Below are 20,558 nucleotides of genomic sequence, written 5' to 3' on the forward strand. Positions count from 1 at the left end.
AATGTTTTAAGAAATATAGATTTTTTGTTCATTTTATTATCATTTATTTAAGAAATGTTTTAATAAATGTTAATATTCATAATTAAATAGTCCATCAACTTGAATCAGTTGGCACGTAAAAAATCATTGTTTCTTTATAAAAAAAATGGCATGATGAATTGATATATGTCACTTATTGCTATGTGAAATTTCCTACTTACAGAATATAATGGAAGGATCAACATCTGCAAAACGAGATGTTTTTCATGCATATTGTACTGTAATGAGTGATGATAAAAAATTGAAGTGTAATTTTTGTGAAAAAGAAGTGTCTGCGGGAATTTCGCGTTTCAAAATGCATTTGGCACAACAAAGAGGTACAATTACTCCCTGCATGCATGTGCCACCTGAGATTAAAAATTTAGCAAAAGTATGGGTGCAAGACAGAAACAAAGCAAAACAGCAACGAGTACCAGAAACTGAATATGAAGATACAGAAGTTCAAGATATGTATGAAAATGAACCGTGGAACCCTGTGCATGATACAGATGAAGAAGAACAAGCGCCGGTAACACAAAAGAAAATGGGCGGGTTATCGAAGTTGAAGAACCTTTTTGGACGAAAAAGTAAGAATACTAATGCCGGAGAAGGTACATCAACCTTTTTGTATAAGAATTTCTCCAACTCAAATTTTTTTTCCTTAAAAACGGGTTTAACCGGTATGAAAACGGAAAATACGGTGTAAAAAACGTGTGTTAAAATGTTATTTAGAAGAAAAAAACTGAAATATTAATTTTAGAAAAACGGTAATCACAGGTGTGAAAACGGTTATAACGGGTCTAAATAACGCCACTTTTTTCCTATTTATCGGTGTTATTTAGATAAGCGTGTTGGTGAACCTCACGGGCACGGTATATGAGCGTGAGCATTATAACGGACGTTTTTTCGGAAAAAACGGCCGTTTTTCAAACCTTGCTCAAGAACACCAAACGCTCACAGAATAACAGAACAAAAAGCAAAAAATATTACCCACTGCATATATACTCCTATCAATATGATGACAAGTTGGAGGTACATGGTGGTTAAAGAATATGGGTAACAACATGTTTGGCTTCTATGTATTTTCAACATTCAATCATCGGGGATGGTAACTTAGTCTATTGCATGATGGATGTGCAATATTTCAATACCCGATCTCTGAATTCATACCCAAAACTTGGTAAAATGACAAATGTTGCTATATTAATTTATTGCAAGTTGGTTTGAGGAGGGAGGTTTTCGTCTAGTTCTAATTCCGAACTCTGCTTCTGCGCGGCCTTCTTCAATTTAATGTTTTCTCTGTAGTCACCGTACAAGTAAGAGATGAGACCCCAAAATGAGAGGAATAAGGCAATACCCTTTTCCGATTTGAAACTCTCATGGTAGAACACGACAGATAGGATCTCCGTAACCGGTAGTATAACGGCAGTGATAATACCAGCAAGCAAAGAAGTCGAACAGAAGATAACTCCTGCTGTTCCGACGAAGTAAATTTGCCACATAATGGCAATAGATACCAGCACTACGTAATACTTGACCTCCCCGAGCTCGTATTCTTTACCTTCACTTGGAATTGCCTAATTCAATTGAAATATCAACATTGAAATTACATAATGCACCACCCAAGCAATGCAAAGATCACGTTTCGCAACGAAGTACAACCAATGAATCTTGAACCAATTATCTCTTGATGATCTAAGCAACAAGCACCCAACAAGGCAGTTTTCAAAAAGAGAAGGGCACTTCAACTGCTAATTAAATTAAGAAAAAGTGGCATTTCACAGAATCTATCTGTATCTTTGAAATATGATTGTTTGTGGAAATCTTTACCCGAAATTATAATTTTAATAGAGGCAAAACAAAAGACAGTATGTATATAATATATTATGTAAATTATATCTATCCATTGTGCTATAGTTTTACCGGTGAGAACTTAAGATGCCGGTGAGTTGAACAATGTGGTAAGAAAATTCAGAAAAGGTTAATATGTACCTTGAAGTCATTGTTGATAATCATTCCAACAATGCAGAAAAGAGAAGCAACCACAGCCGTCACAATCTGCATTTCTATCACCAAACTGTAAGTTAAAGCTTGCATAGCTTTAATATACATCAACTCCGCCAATGGGAACAACAATCCACTGATCACAGAAGCTCCAACCGTGAGAAAGAAACCGAAATAATAATCTCTGTTCGACTGATTTACAGGTTTATCACCATTCGAATGAAGACCAAGAAGTATAGCTCCGACCGTTAATAACACAACTGCATTTATCGAATACGGAGTGAATTTCTGTTTCACAAGAACAAATGCAAAACCAGCCGTAAATGCCAAATGAGTGGACATTATCAACGTAGATGTCGATACCGGGAGAAGCGAAACCCCATGACTGTATAAATAATCGTTTAACCCCAAGAGTAAACCGATAAAAGCGCTAAATATGATCAGAGGTGGTGTGATGGTGAAAAATTTGACTCTGCCATTTTCGCCACCACCGCCACGCTTGAAGATGTATGAAAGCGAGAGAGGGAGGATTAAAATCGGCCAACCTGCACTACCTAGCGCACTCGAAAGCCATATTCTTTTACCACCGCGGACGAAGTAGAGACGGAGAAGAAGTGGACCGCCAGTGGCACCAATTGCTAACAAGACGGAATTGAACAACATAAGATATTTTCTCTTGATAGTGTCCATTTTGTTGATCAGATTGAACAAACTCTTTTTGGTTCCTTCTGATCTGGGCAACATGATGATGCCAATTGAACTTCTAGTGTGGTGGGGTCTAAGAGCTTTGACCGGATGTTTTGGTCATTTTAAGAAAACATTAGGATAATTCAAGTCTGTTTGGTTAAAAGTTCACGTGATTGTTTGTCGTGTCTTTGGTCACACCACATGTGTAACGTGGTTGAGTAGACAAGTGGCCAATTTAATAATTACGGGACAACTACGGAAAACAGTGTCCAGGCGGCTGTGAAAGTGCCGTCCAGTCATTGACCTACTACGCTTTCATAAGACCCCAAAATTGTCTGTTTATCATTTTAGCAAGTTGGAACCACTATACTGCAATGATAAAGTCATTAGTACTCTTAAAACTTGTTGACATAATTTACGATGTTTCATTGAGTGCACTTAATAAACCTCGCTTGATTGGGTAATAACCAAAATTAATTGGGTATACCAAATGAGAAAAAATAAGGTCATTTTGAAGTAAAACACAAACCCCCTATCCACATATTTACAAAAATGGCTAATCTATCCTTGATTAATTAACACTAATAAATGTGATTAAGATAATTAATTTAATTAGTTAATTAGTTGATTAAAATTTGAAATTTTGAAATTATGTTTTATTTTAGATTGAACTCATGGATATGGGTAGATTTTTGAGATTGTTTTTTTTGTAAAGAATTCTACTACTACCCAAACAATTATAAATATGGGATTGCAGAGCCGCTGGGCAATTTTATAGTCAAAATTATAAAAGGAATCAATATTTTCAGTTCTGAAAGTATGAAAAGTCGACAAGGTCTGCCGATTATATCCGGCCGACAAGGTCTGCGGATGAAGAACATGCCGACAACTTATGGCCGGCAAGGTCCATAAAAAAATACTCTGCCGACTATAGGATTTTTGACATATAGAGAAGATGTTACAAATGCATGATTAGTCGGCAAGGTATTAATTTCATAACCTGCCGACTAAAATATAGTCGGCAAGGTATAGAGATGGATATCTTGCCGACCCTGTAACTGCTAATTTCAGAGATGAAAAGTCGGCATGGTATTCAACCTTATATCCTGCCGACTATATTTTAGTCAGCAAGGTCGACAAATAATACCTTGCCGACTTTTGGTTCGTGTTTTTTTTTTTTTCATTTATTTCACATGTATAGTTAGAGTGTAGAAGAAAGATTTTGATTTTTTTTTAATATGTTTTGGTCGGCATGGTTTTTTAGCATGGACAATTTGGTCTTTTAATATCTTTTAGACACCTCTTAACACACTAGTTTAGATACGAATAAAATAGGTATACCCCAATTAATTTGGTATACCCCAATCTCGCCAGGTTAATAAACTTATCCAATATCGAGTGCACTTGAAATATTTATTCCTGACTGTTAGCTTTTCGGAAGCCATGACACGTTATCTCTAACTGACCCCAAAATCATAAAAATAATTTTGGTGCGATTGTCAGAAATTTTTCTTGCGATTGTCTACTTATTTCAGAAGCCAGACATGCTAAGAGCATCTCCACCGGAAATGTGCTATGCTTTCTACTTGGAAGACATCATATATCCCTCTTGGCAAACCACTGAAACAAGAGGATGAAGTGGAACCACATGCCGTTGAGATGATCTAAATGTATGCCATTGTCAAACTTTGAAAATGAAAAAGGTAATCATACAAAAAAAATTCAAAGTCTTTAAGGGGATCATACAAACAAATTCAAAGTCTTTGAGGGGATCTTTGCAGTTGGTGCAATGACGCAGCTGCTCAGTATTTATAGCAACTGCAGCAGAAATATTCAAAATAAACCAGTAGAATCATAGCCAAAACCTACAATTAAGTTAATCATATTTGAATATGGAAAACGAGAACACCATGAAAAGAGAGGCACTAAACAGTGACAGCAGTCATGAACAACACCATCAACAAGAGAAAGAAACAAAGAAGAAGAAACTAGTGCTGCTGATAGTAAATTGCATACTCTTATCAGTAGGACAAGTAGGAGGTCCAATGATGCTAAGGCTTTACTACTTACATGGTGGTCAAAGAAAATGGTTGTCAAGTTGGTTGCAAACTTCAGCTTTTCCGATTCTTCTCATTCCTCTCATGGTTTCATGGTTTAAATCTAAATCCAAATTTCATTCTCAATCCCAATCAACAAATGTTGATCATGTAAACCCAGGGTTTCTTCTCACACGTAAACTCTTCATATGGAGTGTTATTGTGGGTATTATTACTGGTTTAGATAGTTTTCTGTTTGCTGTTGGTTACAGTTATCTACCGGTTTCAGTAGCATCACTACTACTGGCTACTCAACTAGCTTTTACTGCTGTGTTTGCTTTGATTCTTGTTAAGCAGAAGTTTACGCCGTATTCCATAAATTCGGTCGTGTTGTTAACTCTTGGTGCTGTTATTTTGGCTTTTCATACTAGTAGTGATAAACCTATTGGTGTTTCAAAGTCTCAATACTTCTTGGGTTTCTTTATGACTCTTGGTGGTGCTGCGCTTCTTGGATTTATGCTGCCTCTGATCGAGTTTGTGTACGCAAATGCTTGCAAAGTTATAACTTATGATTTAGTGATGCAAATGCAGTTTTTAGTTTCTTTGTTCGCTACGGTTTTTAGCACAATTGGGATGTTGATCAATAAGGACTTTCAGGTAAAAAAAAAATTCTTTCAAATGTGCATCAATATGTAGAATCCCATCTATCTTAATTTGAAGGAATATTCGTTGTGTTTACTTGTTTTTGTTTATGCATTTTTAGGCGATAAGCAGAGAAGCCAACGAGTATGGACTTGGAGAAACAAAGTATTACATGGTGTTAGTATTTACAAGCATACTGATACAATTATCCATAGTAGGATATCTGGGTGTAATATTTTATGCAACATCTCTATTCACCGGAATTCTTGTGACACTTCTCATTCCTGTTCAACAAGTCTTCGCAATTATTTTCTTCCATGAGAAATTCAGTGCAGAAAAGGGAATGTCATTAGCTTTATCTATATGGGGTTTTGCTTCTTATTTCTATGGCGAATATAGACAAACAAAGAAGAAGAAGAATCGGGATAAGGTGCCTATTAGCCATAAAGAAATCCCTAGTGAAGTTTAAGAGGTATTGTTTTGCAAGAAATTTTGAATGTAATTCCTAGCAAAATAAATAAAATTGCACGTCTGTACTTCTAAAATGGAAAGTGGCATGTACAAGATGCACAATGATAAATGACCAAAATGAAAAGGAGGTCTACACATGAAAATCCACTAAATATTTGTTTTTCCCACGGTGCAGGAAACCAAATTTTTGGCCCCAAAGAAGGCTTTACTACTTGTGTAGCAGGGCCGGTCCTGATAATCCCTGACATATAATTCTCAAGCGGCACTTTACTTTATCATTTTCGTTATAGTTCTTGAATTATGTTGGATCATGACACATTCGGTAGATATATGTCTTCTCACTGCCAATTTATTATCGCAGCCAGACAAACTTAGACTATGTCATTGTCAAACTTTGAAAATGAAAAAGGTGATGGTACATAGACAACTAGATACTAGAAAGTCTTCCAGGAAAGAAAACTTCTGCAAGTGGTTTGAAAAGTGCATGGAGTAGGTTAAGCAATAATTATTGTATTAAATGTGTGTGCCCTCCCCCCATTTGCAGATGAGCCCGAATAGCTCGCTTTATTTTTCATAAAATTGATTAAAAAGATCAAAATCAATAATTTCTAAATGAAAAGGACAGTTAGATTTTGATGCTCTTTAAATGGACAACAAGGACAGTTACATTTTTAAATACTTTTTCTTATTTTTAACTTATAATAGGATACATTCAATTTTATCCTTACTATTTTTTAAGTTTAAGTCTGGATAAATCCAGTTTCATCATTGCTATTTTTTTGTGTCGATTTCACCCATAATAGTTTTTACTCGTCCAATTGAACCATGTTTTAAAAATATTTGGACAAATGACCCATTTTCCGTTTATTTTTTTACTTTCTACACTAACATCTGCTGCTCTTCGGTGATAATTGCCATGAGGATGTGCTCTATTCTAGTTAAAGTTACAATCGAGCTAACACAAATGATGCGCTTATATTGCTATATTAATTTATGATTAGGAGATGCTTGTTCAAAAGCTATCACTCAATAAAGTGGTTTATTAGAGCATTTTCAATGGAGTATGAGTATTTATCATATGTGGAGACCTAAAAAAAGGATATTTAATAACATAGAATGCAAAACAAATCTTGTTTTGATAAGCATCTCCGGTGGTAGTTGTATCTATATCTATTTTGATATATTTGTCGCTTATTTATAAAAAAGATAATTCATAACATTTTAAAAATTAATCAAAATAATAATAAATTGATGACGTGGTTATGGAAGGGAGTCTCCAAAAACCCATGCTCTTCTCCAAACTCAAACTTCCACTTCATATAAATTTTTATTATCCAACCACCACTACAAATGTTTTTTTTGTTGGAGTTTCTAAAATCTTAGGTGGCATCAATAATTTTTAAAACCCATATTTCATTGGAGATGCTCTTAGTCTTGAAATCTTGACAACGAAGATACAATGGCATCTAATTTCTAAAAAAAAAAGGTAGGTTTCCTTTCTATTTTTGAGTGGTGATACTTAACCAGTTGAACTAGTCAGGCAACTAGAACTAGATCCCATAGCACTGCAACAGACCTGCAACATCTATAAGCTTGGAGTACATATATTACACTACTATAACCATCAATCTAATAGGATGAACATGTTGGAAATTTGGGCTAAAAAATAGGGGATGAAAAATCTAAGAACGAAAAGAATGTTGTATCACTGGAGTTTCAAGGCCTTGCGATTTTTTTCAGCAATTATTTCGACCATTCCCAAATAATTGGGGAGTACAACCAGTCAGCGAAATATTGCTTTCAGGATACAATGAAGCCCTAACAACGTAATTGGATTCAAGAGTTGTACTTCCCTTGACCCAACCAAGAACACACAGTATTTAGATTCTGATGATGCTTAGAGAGAAAAGAAATCAGAGATTTTGTTGTGTTTTTCCATTATGTGAATGAAACTTATAGGGAACTCATGCCTATTGGAGATGCTTCTTCACTTCCGAAAGACACATAAGGTGTCTGTTAAGAATGGCTGTGTCTTTTATGAACCATCACACCCTTTAGAGGTGTCTCTTCATCTCCAACTAACATCCATTGTGTTTATTCAACACAGGAAACTCACCCGTCATAGCTGCAAACTAAAACGAAAACATTTTATTTTCTATGTTGTTGAAAATTTCCAACAAAACATGAACACATACCTACTACTGTTCAACTGCATCTTGTTAGCAATTGGCAACACCAGTGGTCCGCTAATACTACGCCTCTACTTTATTCACGGTGGTAAGCGAATATGGTTTTCGGGTTGGCTAGTGACAGTCGGCTGGCTAATCTTAATTCTTCCGCTATGGATTTCTAAATTTCTCCTCAAACGCAGCTGTATCAATAATGGCCAAGACGAAAAACCAGAAAAATTCTTCACCATCACAAAACCTCTCTTCATAGCTAGTGCTTTCATAGGCCTCTTTATTGGCCAATCAGATTATGTATATATGCTTATGTGGTTTTTCTTTTACCGGTTTCAAAATCTTCCCTAATTATGGAAACTCATTTGTCCTTCACGGCTGGATTCTCCTTTTTTATTGTTAAGCAAAAGTTCACTTCCTATTCGGTGAATGTCGTAGTGTTGTTGACTGTTGGAGCAGTACTTCTTGGTGTCCACTCGAACGGAGATAGTGTAGGGAAACGGTGGTTTTCTAGTTTAGGTTAAATTCTTAGTTTGAGTTAATTATCATATTAAGATAGGATACCTAAATTGATCATGGTTTCCTAGTATGAGTCGGTTTCCTAATTCAAGGAGGCCAAAACTTGGGAACCAAGTTTGTGACTCATATATAAGGAGGTCTAGGCTAAGTGTTTTAGTCATGGAATCCTCAATGTAAATCTCGTAGAGATGTGAGGGATTCATCCCACCTATTGAGGTGGTTATGTGAGAGACCTAATGGTGGAAGGAGTACACCATTATGGTGCTTATGGGATACTTATCCATGGGAAGATATGTCGTTATGGAGTATTCATATGGAGATATTGGTAAGACATCTTGTTGAGGAGAAGATCATCTTGGTGGTGCTGGATTAGATTATTGGTGTTGAGCTAAAGGCGTCCATGGTAATCTATATCAGGGTGTGCAGAGAAGATCATCTTGTGGTGGTAGATAATGTGGTAAACATTATCTCGTATGGGTGAAGACACTACTTTGGATCTTATAGGGTGCTTGTGAGAGTTGTTGTGTTCGGTCACGTCGTGGTGACTCGATGGATTGATATAGTCAGTCAGTTGTGTAATTCTCAGTGGTGATTCTATAATGAATAAAGAGGTCGTAGTCGTTTGGTGGATGTAGAAAAATACACACATTGTGTATGTTGTTGAACCACGTTAAATCTGTGAGTACTTTATTTCTTGTTGCTTTGTTTATGGCTTGCATCTATGTGGTTCTCTTTCTCTTCTTCTTATCCTAGATCGTAGTAAGGTTCATGGAGAAATCCGAGAGATCAAGTGTTTCTTGTTAGCTAATATGTTTCCGCAAGATTAGCACGTAGATGGCTCTGAGCCCCAACAATTGGTATCAGAGCGACCCGATTGTCCCAACAATTGGTATCAGAGCTTTAGGTTGGATAGAATATTTGAAGAGATAAGTTTTGGGTTTTCAGTAGCAGAAAATTTTGAAGACAAAGGATTTGGTTTCATCAAGTATGTGAGGATTTGATGTTACAGCTTCCGAAGATGCAGAGTTTGATGTTTTCAGTGAATATGAGATTTGATTTCATCAGTTTCGGGAACAAAGCAAAGTAAAGCGTACTTTTGAAGGAATGAGATTATATCAGGTGATCTGCATTTGATGTGGTCAAGATGTATGGTCATGATGTTTATGGTGCTCTACATTGGAGATTTGACATTGATACTTATTGGAGCATAAACCCTATGCATGGCTTCAAGTAAGTTTGTTTATTCTCTATACTTCGTACTATATTCTTGTGAACTGTTTGAAAGACCTACGTAGATTTGGTTTTCAATTAATCCGTGTTTGCTTGGAAAGACACAAGAAGGCAAGAGTATCGTAATTGAGATACAAATATTGGTCTGTATGTTTGTGGAAGTAAAGATGAAATATAAGCATGTCAAAGTCTCATTATTGGTCCATAGCATGGGAAACAATAGTTTGGTTATCAATCGTCATCAATTAAATCATGTTGATGATTTTCTTTAACATTAAGTTGAAGAATGTGAAGATGAATTCATACTCGTTCTGCGTAGTTGTTTGTTACAATAAGGATTTGGGAAATCTCTTAGTAGGTTTCGTTTTGGAAGTATTGATCGTTGGCCAGGATTTGATACGTTCCAGAAGTGAAGAGTTTGATTATCAGTTTTAGTATTTGAAGCATGTGGCTACAAATTAGCTGAAGTACAATGATCGTTGGATGAAGATGTGATATTGTTTCTGGTGGAGCTATGGTTTCTTATTATTATATAAGAAGAAGTTTGTCGACACAGTTTGTAGGGTTTGTTTGTCTATGTTGAGTATGGCATTGTGTCGGGTAGAACAATGTTTGCTAGAGTTTCTCTCGTACTGTTTCCAATGGAGAAGCTAGATAGTCTGTGATCTTTTTGATTCTTTCCGATGACGTTCAGTCGAAGAGTTGTTTGTTTGTACACCATTTGAAGTCGATCGGAGCTGGTTGAAGTGCAATACCTTTGTGAGAAACATGTTGGTCTATTTGTGTTGGGGATACGTTCCTTCTTTTGTGAAGACCCATTGTGAGGAATTAAAAAGGTATCTCTTGGACACTTCAAGAGTTTAAAGAATAAAGATAAAATACTACAATGTGTATGGTGGTATGGCTACGAGCTAGCGCATATTACTTAGGAGAAAACACAGTGCATGAATTTGAGAGGGCTACAATTTCGGCGTGTTTTTCCGTCAACCTTTATTATCCCTTGGTTATTTGATTTTCTAATGATCAGTGTGAGACTTTCTATTGGAGAGAGCTGCATTATAGCAATGGTAATATTTGGTGGTTTTCTCATCTGCTACAGTTATTGAAATTGATTTCAATAGTAACAGAGCCTGTAGAGATAAAGGTAGAAATTTCTATTGAGAAATTTGGTTCATCAACGATATAGTTTCCGTCAAGTTATTTTCTCTACATTGTTTGAGAATATAAACACAACATCGTCTTGAATTGCTTGGAGCTTGAGGAAGTTACCAAAGGTTTCAGATTATGGCTGTGTGTGATTGGGTCTTTGTGTGAAGGACGGATTATCAAATTTCAAATGTTGGTGTACGTTTTGGAGCAAGATTGGTAAAGGGATATGCACAAGGAAGAATGTGTGACTTTATGTATTGTTACAACGGTAACAATGAATTCTTCGACGTTAGTCACAGTGCTATCCAAGTCTTACTGTGTTCTGGTTTGACTATCGCGAAGTCGAAACTACATGATTGCTAAGAAATTGATTAAAGACTATCTTTACAAGTATGCCTGTAAAAGGGACATTTTTGTCAAAGCCCGCTGAGGTTGCTGAAACGGTGAGAAGTTTAGTGTGGCAGCTGTCGAATTATCTCGAAGTCTCATCATCTCGGTAGATCGCCTTCACTTGTTGTAGCGCCCAAGTGTAACTTGGTTCTTGCTCGTCCTTTAGAAAATAAAAAACAACGGTAAACGGTGACTTCGTCGACGTACGAACAACAATGTTCAACAATGGCATCTCGTATTTGTTTGTCTTGTAAGTGCAATCCATTATAAGAACTTCATGGAATGATTGAGCCAATTGAACACTCTTCGGATGGGCAATGAAGAGATGAGTTATTTCTTCTTCCGGACCTACCTTCTTTGAACCGCGTAGCCTTTCTCTTGAGCCAAAAAAAAAAATTGTTGCATTACTTTTCTATCCTTCCGTTCATTCCTTTTAATCTTCTCAATTACATTGTAAATGGTGTACAAAGATGATACGTTACTGATGAGTGCCAAATATTGTATATATTTATCCCTTTTTGTTGGCATTTAACTCATCTTTTGCGCATTAATTCTACATTTTATCCCATATTCTGTATTTTCATTGTTTTCAAGAATAAATATTTTTTCTTACTTAATTTTGCATTTTTAGGTAATAAATAAAGTGTGGATGAATTGCGGAGCGGAATAGAGCAGAAAAGTAGTGAAAAGCCGCGATGAATGTTGTGCACAAGACCAAAAGGCTAGGAATGGGCTTGAAGAAGAAGAATTGTCCTCAAAGAAGATATGGGCTTGGCATACCCAAGGCTCAAAGCCCTTTCTCAAACCCATTTCCACTATCCAAGCCCGTATCGGATTTCAGCCGTCAGATCGAAGCATTTCAGCATCCTACGGTCGCTCCATCATCGCACATCAAACTCCGAAGCTCCCGCTTTACATCACAACGCCCATCTCCATCTTGGGCCGTCCTTTTCGTTGCATTCCTCCATCCGACGGTCGCTACCCACAGCCTCCCATCTCATCGTTGGATCCACCTACCATCGTCACATCCTACGGACCAGATCGCGAAACATCACCCCTCGCTGCAACCGCTCAACACTACAGTACCAAACACCCTACACCTCTACCAAACGCCCCCCTCTCCCCAAAAATCAGTCGACCACCTTCTTCCCCAAAAAAACTCTGCAACCCCCCTGCCATTGTCGCCACCACCAGCTCGACCACACTCTGCCATCCCCACACCTCTGCCACCATCACCATAACCTCCACCATCACCCGACAGAACAATCCCCCTAAACCTAGCTGTTTTATCCTCTCTCATCAACTGTCCTAGGTGAGGTTGATAAAACATCTGGATTTAGGGAAATTAATGGTAGCAGAAGACTCAGGAGGGAGCATAAGGACGATTCAGAGCATGGGTTGAGTCCAATTGCATCAGAGGGTGAGTCAATTTCATTAATTTCTCGAAACCCTAATCCTGCTAATTTGGGGATTTTCCAATTAGGGTTTGTAGAAATGTAGTTTTCTTGTAAAAACTATAAATGGATGATATGGGTGTGGTAGGAAAGCTCTCTGGGCTAGCCAGGAACAAATTATTGCATTAATTCTCCAATTTCTGTTTATCAACAGTGTATGTGTGGAACCTGTTCATCAGTTGATTTTTTTTTTGAAGTTATGTTTGAATTATCTATGTATGCTGTTAGTAACTTGTTGAGCATGAGCTAAGTAGCACTAAACTAGGGCTCTGATGAAGCCTAGTGTAATGTTGGATGATGCATGGTTAGGATAGTGTTCTTCTTGCAATTTTGCTTGAGCAATGAGAAGTACTCAGTGCTCTGGCATGCCTGTGATTGATTGTGCTGTCAAAAGACAATCAATTCTAGGGGCATATCAGTGAGCAAGCTGTTTTTCATCTCATTCTAGATGTATGCTTAGGAACTCCAATTCAACCTTGACTGCATTGTTTGATATAGGCACATGGTGGATTCAGTTGCCTTAGTAACTTCACTTTCTGCATTTTTCTCTTTGTCAGTAACTATTGCACAATCTCACCCCTGCCCATGGCTCACATCCTTGGTTTACTTCACTGCTATCTTTGTTTTGCTGCCACTGTGACTTAGTGAACTTTCATCTTGTCTTGCATCCACTGCCCAGCTTAGTCTAACTTCAATTACATCCTCCTAATCCCTGTGGAACTGACCCTTCTTACCCACTAGCTACAACTTATCCCTGTATACTTGCAGGCAAGTTGTGAGCAATCTTATCTTCACACCAAGTTTTTGGCGCCGCTGCCGGGGATTTGGTTGTGCTGTTTTTGAAGTTCTCCTAACTATTCTTGCATCTTAGCTCCTCTTGCATTTTAGCTGATTCTATTGTTGTTGTTGTGAACTAGAAGCTTCTTTCTCTTATTGCTTTGCCTTTGTCCTCACCTGCCTTGCCTTGTATCTTCCTGCCTTGCTTCCCTTGCTGCTGTAGCTCACCTGCTGCTGGTGCCTTCTCTGCTGCCAAGCTGTGCTGTGCTGTTGCTGCCAAGTTGCTGCCAAGCTGCTGCCAAGGCTGCTGCTGCTGTTGCTGTTGCTGCTGCTGCTGGTGAACCAAAGCAACTGCTGCTGCCAAGTGAAGCTGCTGGGATGCCAACTGAAGTGAAGCTGCTGGGCTCTGCCAACTTCTGGTGGGCTTGTACTTTTCTGAATTGGGCTTCACCAAGTGCTGCTGGGCTCTGCCTCCTTTTGTTACTGGGCTCCTGGTCTCTTGTTACTGAGCTGAACCCAACTCAACTTGGCTTCACTACTGGTTCTGCCTTCTGCTGCTGGGCTTGAGCGAGAGCTGTGTAGGACGATCCTAAAGCCCAACTGGGCTGTGCAACTAAAAGGGAACAAAAGCCTAACTGGGCTTCCCTCCTTAACCAAGTAAGCCTAAAACCATGAGTAACCCACTTGGGCCTCATTAAATATTCAATTTGGGTATGTAATAATTAATTTATTTATTTTTTTAATTTTGGGATTGTAATAATTATTTTCATTTTTATTTTTTTTGTATTTTCTTTTTCTTTTATTTTTCTTTTATGGGCTTGTAATTATTATGATTGTTTTTATTTTCTTTTATGGGTTGTGCTAATTTATGCTAGGTTTAGTTCAAAAACTTCCAAAGCCCAATTTTACCAAAAACAAAATCCCTATTAAAACCAAAATTCCACTCCTTAAAACCAAATTCCACTTAACCCTTTCAAAACCAAATCCTTATGGGCCCTGTTTTCTTCCTTATCGTGGGCTTGTTATTTCATGAGTGGGATATGATTGTAACCTTTAGAGACCAATCAAATAGACTAGTTAGAGTAAATCAAATAGACCCAATTGACATACCCAAACTTCTGAGGAAAACACACCGGACCAATCTGAAACAATGGGAGAACCCCGTACCCTCAAGGATTATATGTACCCAACTAGAGCCAGTCAACCTTCTTGTATTGTGCTACCCGAGGCTAATGGCCATTATGAGCTGAAATCAGCACAATACAGATGCTCCCTATTTTTAGAGGTGTTGAGAATGAAAACCCTTACCACCACGTGAGAGAATTCGAGGAAATTTGTGGAACTCTGCGTTTCACTCAAATGTCCGACGAAACCCTAAAGTTAAGGCTCTTTCCTTTCTCCCTGAAAGATAAGGCAAAGGCCTGGCTGTATGCTTTACAGCCTCAATCCATCATGACATGGGATGACCTCATAAAGGAGTTTTTCAAAAAGTTTTTCCCGAATCACAAGACTGCGACAATTCGTCAAAGTCTGAATAGCTTTGTGCAATTAGAGGGTGAGACCTTAGCTAGATACCTGGAGAGATTCAATGAATTATTGCTCCAATGTCCCCATCATGGTTTTGAAAAATGGAGACTTGTGCAAATTTTGTATGAAGGTCTAGATGTGTCCACCCGAACAACGGTTGAGTCGATGTGTAATGGTCTATTCGTAGACAAAACTGCTGATGCGTCTTGGGACTTCTTGATTGAAGTAGCTGAAAAGACGCAACAGTGGGAATCCATCCGTGAACCCAGAAAGACTACTTCCGAAGCTAGGGCTTTTAGGATTGAAGCGGATTTTGAGGGAAGAGCAAACATGGCATCAATAGTTAGGAGATTAGAAGAGTTAGAACTACATAAAAATTCAAAACCTTCCACCACTACTCTCCGAGAACATGTCGCTTCGTCTGTATGTGCCGCTTGTAACGATCCCAACCATCAATTCCAAAATTGTCCCGATTTGCTTGCAGTCCAGGAATCTAGGCTTGAACAGGCACATGCCATGTTTCAAAAACAAGAGCATAACCCCTATTCACAGACCTACAATCCAGGATGGAGAAACCACCCTAACTTTTCATGGTCCAAAGGACCCACTCAGGGAGGACCATCTCAACCCAATCAGAGCTATCAAAACAATCAGGGATATCAGAACAATCAAGGTTATCAACACCCTAGGAACCCTCAACAACAATCAAACTCTCAACAATCTATCCTCAAACAATACCGACAAGAGATTATCCCCCTAGAGGAGATGTTCCAGACTTGATGCAAAGTCAGAAAAATCTAGATCAAAAGATGGATCAAATGTGTGAGAGAGAAAAGGGTAAACTTCCTAGCCAACCCCAACAAAATCCAAAGAGGATATTTCAAACAGGCACAACATCCTGCACTGAAACCTCACCCGATCAAGTCCATGCCATTACCACCCTCCGAAGTGGTAAAGTCATCGAGAACAACGTGGGCGAACCTAATGAATCTGATACAAATTCCACGTTGTCTCCACAACCCCAGAAAACCAAAGAATCTGAGCAAGTTGGAAAGCCTGACAATTCTACTGCTGTGAATGTCCCTTTGCCAACTCATTCTCCTGTTGCCCCATTTCCTCAAAGATTGATCTATCAACAGAAAAGTACCCATTATAATGAGATGTTAGATCTGTTCAAGAGAGTCAACATCAACATTCCTTTTCTTGAAGCAATTAGGCAAATCCCTGCTTATGCTAAATTCCTCAAAGACTTGTGCACTCAAAAGCGCAAGCTCAATGTGCAAAAACGTGCTTTCTTAGCTGAGCAGGTGAGTTCCATCATTCTGAACAAAACTCCACCCAAGTTTAGGGATCCAGGATGTCCAACAATTTCTTGCACTATAGGAGAACACACGGTCAATAAAGCGTTATTAGACCTAGGTGCAAGTGTTAACCTACTGCCATATTCTGTTTATGAGCAGTTAGGTCTTGGGGAGTTGAACCAACATCTATCACTCTACAACTGGCAGACCGATCTGTCAAGATTCCTCGTGGAGTGGTCGAAGACGTTTTGATCAAGGTTGACAAATTCTATTTTCCCGTAGACTTCATTGTCTTAGACACTCAACCTGTACAAAACCCAGACTGTCACATTCCTGTCATCTTAGGACGTCCTTTCTTGGCTACGTCCAACGCGATCATTAATTGTCGTAATGGAGTGTTGAAACTGTCTTTTGGCAACATGACGGTAGAATTGAATGTGTTCGATATTAGTCAACAACCTGTGAATCTTGATGATGATGATGTGCATGAAGTTAATATGATTGAAGGATTAATACAAGATTCGTTGACTAACATTCTATCCGTCGACCCCTTTCAAGCATGTATGGAGAACTTTAACTCAGATTCCTATGATGATGCATACTGTAGTGACGTCCTATCCTGCTCGAATCTGTACCTCAAATGGACGTCACTGAAGGAAGTATGAAGTGGAACCACCCTTACTCTCTGATTCCAAGCTCATTCCATCCATTGTTGAGCCACCCAAGCTTGAATTGAAAACATTGCCTAGTACGTTGAAGTACGCATTCCTAGGTTCTTCTGATACTTACCTGTCATTATTTCATCATGTTTAGACACGGAACAGGAAAGTAAGCTTTTAGAAGTACTTAAGGAACACAAAGAGGCCTTAGGATGGACCATCTCAGATCTCAAAGGAATTAGTCCCACCATTTGCATGCACCACATTAACCTGAAGAGAATGCCAAACCATCTAGGGAAATGCAAAGGAGACTTAATCCTAACATGAGAGATGTAGTCAAAGGAGAGATCCTGAAACTACTTGATGCGGGTATCATATACCCAATTCCCGATAGCAAATGGGTTAGTCCCATTCAAGTTGTGCCTAAGAAGTCAGGCATTACTGTTGTTCAGAACGACAAGAATGAATTAGTCCCTACTCGTACAACCACAGGATGGCGAGTATGCATCGACTACAGGAAGTTGAACACAGTAACAAGGAAGGATCACTTCCCGCTCCCTTTCATTGACCAAATGCTAGAACGTGTGTCTGGACACAGTCACTACTGTTTTCTAGATGGCTTTTCCGGTTATAACCAATATCACATTGCACCAGAAGATCAGGAAAAAACTACATTCACGTGTCCATTTGGGACGTTTGCTTATAGACGTATGCCCTTCGGGTTGTGTAATGCACCTGCTACTTTTCAGCGTTGCATGATGAGCATTTTTTCTGACATGATAGATAGTTTTCTCGAGATCTTTATGGATGATTTCTCTGTTTTTGGTTCCTCGTTTGACGAATGTTTGAAGCATCTTGCCCTCGTGATATCCAGATGTAAAGAAAAGAACCTTGTTCTAAATTGGGAAAAATGCCATTTTATGGTGAATTCAGGAATAGTTCTAGGACACATCATCTCAGAAAAAGGAATTGAAGTGGATAAAGCTAAAGTTGACCTCATTCAACATCTACCACAACCTTGCTCTGTGAAGGAGATCAGATCATTTCTAGGTCATGCTGGTTTTTACCGGCGATTCATCAAAGATTTCAGCAAAATCTCCAGACCTCTGTGCAGTCTTCTCTCCAAAGATGTTGCCTTCAATTTCGATGCTGCTTGTGTGAAGGCATGGGAGGAATTAAAAACCCTTCTCACCACCGCTCCTATAGTCCGACCACCCGATTGGAAGCTTCCGTTCGAACTTATGTGTGATGCCTCTGATTATGCTGTTGGTGCTGTTTTAGGACAGCGAGTTGATAGACTACCATATGTGATATACTATGCTAGCAAAACCCTTAATGATGCCCAACTCAATTATTCAACTACCGAGAAGGAATTGCTTGCCGTCGTTTTCGCATTAGACAAGTTTAGATCTTATCTGATAGGGTCTAAGATCATCATATACACAGACCATGCGGCTTTGAAGTATCTTCTTTCCAAGAAGGATGCTAAAGCTCGCCTTATTCGATGGATACTCTTATTACAGGAATTCGATCTCGAAATCCGTGATAAGAAAGGTTGTGAGAATGTGGTTGCTGATCATTTGTCTAGATTAACTTTAGAGTCTATTGATGAATGTGAGCTGATTAGAGAATCATTCCCAGATGAACAGCTGATGTCTATCTCAGACCTTCCTTGGTTTGCTGATATCGTTAACTACCTTGCTGCAGGTAGGATGCCCTCACATTGGTCGAGACAAGACCGCTATAAGTTTTGGCTGAAGTTAAACATTTCCTTTGGGATGACCCATATTTGTTTAAGTACTGCCGGACCAAATCATTAGGAGATGTGTCCCCAACACGCACAGAAAGATGTGATATCTTTTGTCATGACCAAGCATGTGGAGGCCATTTCAGTGCCAAGAAAACCGCTGCAAAGATCTTGCAGTGTGGATTCTATTGGCCATCATTGTTCAAGGATTGCCATGATTATTGTGTTGCTTGTGAACGCTGTCAAAAGCTAGGAAGCATTTCGAGGAGAAACATGATGCCATTGAACCCCATTTTGATTGTGGAGATTTTTGATGTTTGGGGGATCGACTTCATGGGTCCATTCCCTATTTCTGACGGTAGATTGTACATCCTAGTCGCAGTTGATTACGTTTCTAAGTGGGTAGAAGCCATAGCAACCAGAACAAATGACCACAAGGTGGTACTTTCATTTCTAAAGGAAAACATATTTGCACGTTTTGGTACCCCTAGAGCTATCATCAGTGACGGCGGTTCACATTTTCGTAACAAGTACTTTGAGTCTTTAGTACGCAAGTATGGCATAACTCACAAGGTTGCTACTCCGTACCACCCTCAGACTAGTGGACAAGTAGAAGTTTCTAATAGGGAAATTAAGCACATTCTGGAGAAGACGGTCAACCCGTCTAGGAAAGATTGGTCATTAAGATTGAATGATGCTTTGTGGGCCTATAGAACAGCTTATAAGACACCAATTGGCATGTCCCCCTATCGTCTAGTGTATGGAAAGCCGTGCCATCTACCTGTGGAATTAGAACATCGTGCCTACTGGGCAATCAAGAGCTGAACTTCTCTGGACGAAGCTGGAATTCAAAGGAAACTTCAACTCAACGAGTTGGAAGAATTGAGAAATGAGGCTTATGATAGTGCCAAGTTATATAAGCAGAAGATGAAGATGTTTCATGACAAGCGTATTCTACGCAAATCCTTCACTCCTGGTCAGAAAGTCTTGCTGTATGACTCCCGATTACATCTTTTTCCAGGAAAACTGCGTTCCAGATGGAAGGGTCCGTACCTAGTACGCACAGTTTTCCTCATGGAGCTGTAGAGCTGGAGGATGTCTCCAACAAGAACGTTTTCAAAGTCAACGGGCAGAGATTAAAGCCATTCCTTGAGCCATTTCCACCCGACATTGAAACAACCAACCTGGAGGACCCGGTCTATGTGGACTAAACTGGTCCACTCTTTCCCTAAATAACCAAAAAGTTTTCCAAATGTTTTCCCTAAAAACCAAAATTTTTCTTTTTCCCATCAAACCAAATGTCCCGACAAAAAAAATTTTCCAAAAAGTCCAATCCCATTAAAAACCAAATTTTCTTGTAGATAATGTGTTAGTTAAATTTCCTTTTGTATATATTTTGTGCTCATCCATTGTGACTCCTAATATGATGGATTTTTGCCTTGAATAACGGAGTTTTAATCGAGCTTTCGCCGTACAATCGGGTATTCTCTCTCCTTTTACTCTACTCAGCATGTTCCTCTTCATATATTGTTTTATAATTCTTTCCATATTTTGAAACATTGAGGACAATGTTTAGTTTAGGTTTGGGGGTATAGAGTAGATACCATGATAATTGCCATAATTGAAAACGAACTCTTCTTTTTGAAAAAATTGAAAAATTCCAAAAAAAAAAAAAATCAAAATTCAAAAAAAATTAAAAAATGAAAAATCATAAAAATGGAGCTCATTTACCTTGAAATGTTGACTCTTGTGCAAATATGTATTTTA

At 38.5% G+C, this 20,558-nt stretch overlaps 2 protein-coding genes across 2 annotated transcripts; one reads left to right on the top strand and one right to left on the bottom strand.

Moving 5' to 3' along the window:
• Positions 1–990: 990 nt before the first annotated feature.
• LOC113311574 (purine permease 3-like) lies at positions 991–2,764 on the bottom strand. Its single transcript, XM_026560403.1, has 2 exons — positions 2,011–2,764; positions 991–1,595 (listed from the first exon to the last, which is right to left on the bottom strand). The coding sequence occupies exons 1-2, from the start codon at positions 2,710–2,712 to the stop codon at positions 1,227–1,229; spliced, it is 1,071 nt and encodes a 356-aa protein (XP_026416188.1). The 5' UTR covers positions 2,713–2,764; the 3' UTR covers positions 991–1,226.
• Positions 2,765–4,247: 1,483 nt separating this feature from the next.
• Positions 4,248–6,069, top strand: LOC113311581 (purine permease 3-like). The gene is made up of 2 exons (XM_026560408.1): positions 4,248–5,402; positions 5,509–6,069. The coding sequence occupies exons 1-2, from the start codon at positions 4,602–4,604 to the stop codon at positions 5,854–5,856; spliced, it is 1,149 nt and encodes a 382-aa protein (XP_026416193.1). The 5' UTR covers positions 4,248–4,601; the 3' UTR covers positions 5,857–6,069.
• Positions 6,070–20,558: the final 14,489 nt, after the last annotated feature.

This window comes from Papaver somniferum, chromosome 1 (assembly GCF_003573695.1).
Source record: "Papaver somniferum cultivar HN1 chromosome 1, ASM357369v1, whole genome shotgun sequence".
Classification (NCBI taxonomy): Eukaryota; Viridiplantae; Streptophyta; class Magnoliopsida; order Ranunculales; family Papaveraceae; genus Papaver; species Papaver somniferum.

Excerpts from the sequence above, each read along its gene's own strand:
- LOC113311574 (XM_026560403.1), bottom strand. The coding sequence starts at position 2,712 with ATGGACACTATCAAGAGAAAATATCTTATGTTGTTCAATTCCGTCTTG. Across the intron at positions 1,596-2,010 it reads TTATCAACAATGACTTCAAG|GCAATTCCAAGTGAAGGTAA; the intron begins GTACATATTAAC and ends CAATTGAATTAG.
- LOC113311581 (XM_026560408.1), top strand. The coding sequence starts at position 4,602 with ATGGAAAACGAGAACACCATGAAAAGAGAGGCACTAAACAGTGACAGC. Across the intron at positions 5,403-5,508 it reads TGATCAATAAGGACTTTCAG|GCGATAAGCAGAGAAGCCAA; the intron begins GTAAAAAAAAAA and ends ATGCATTTTTAG.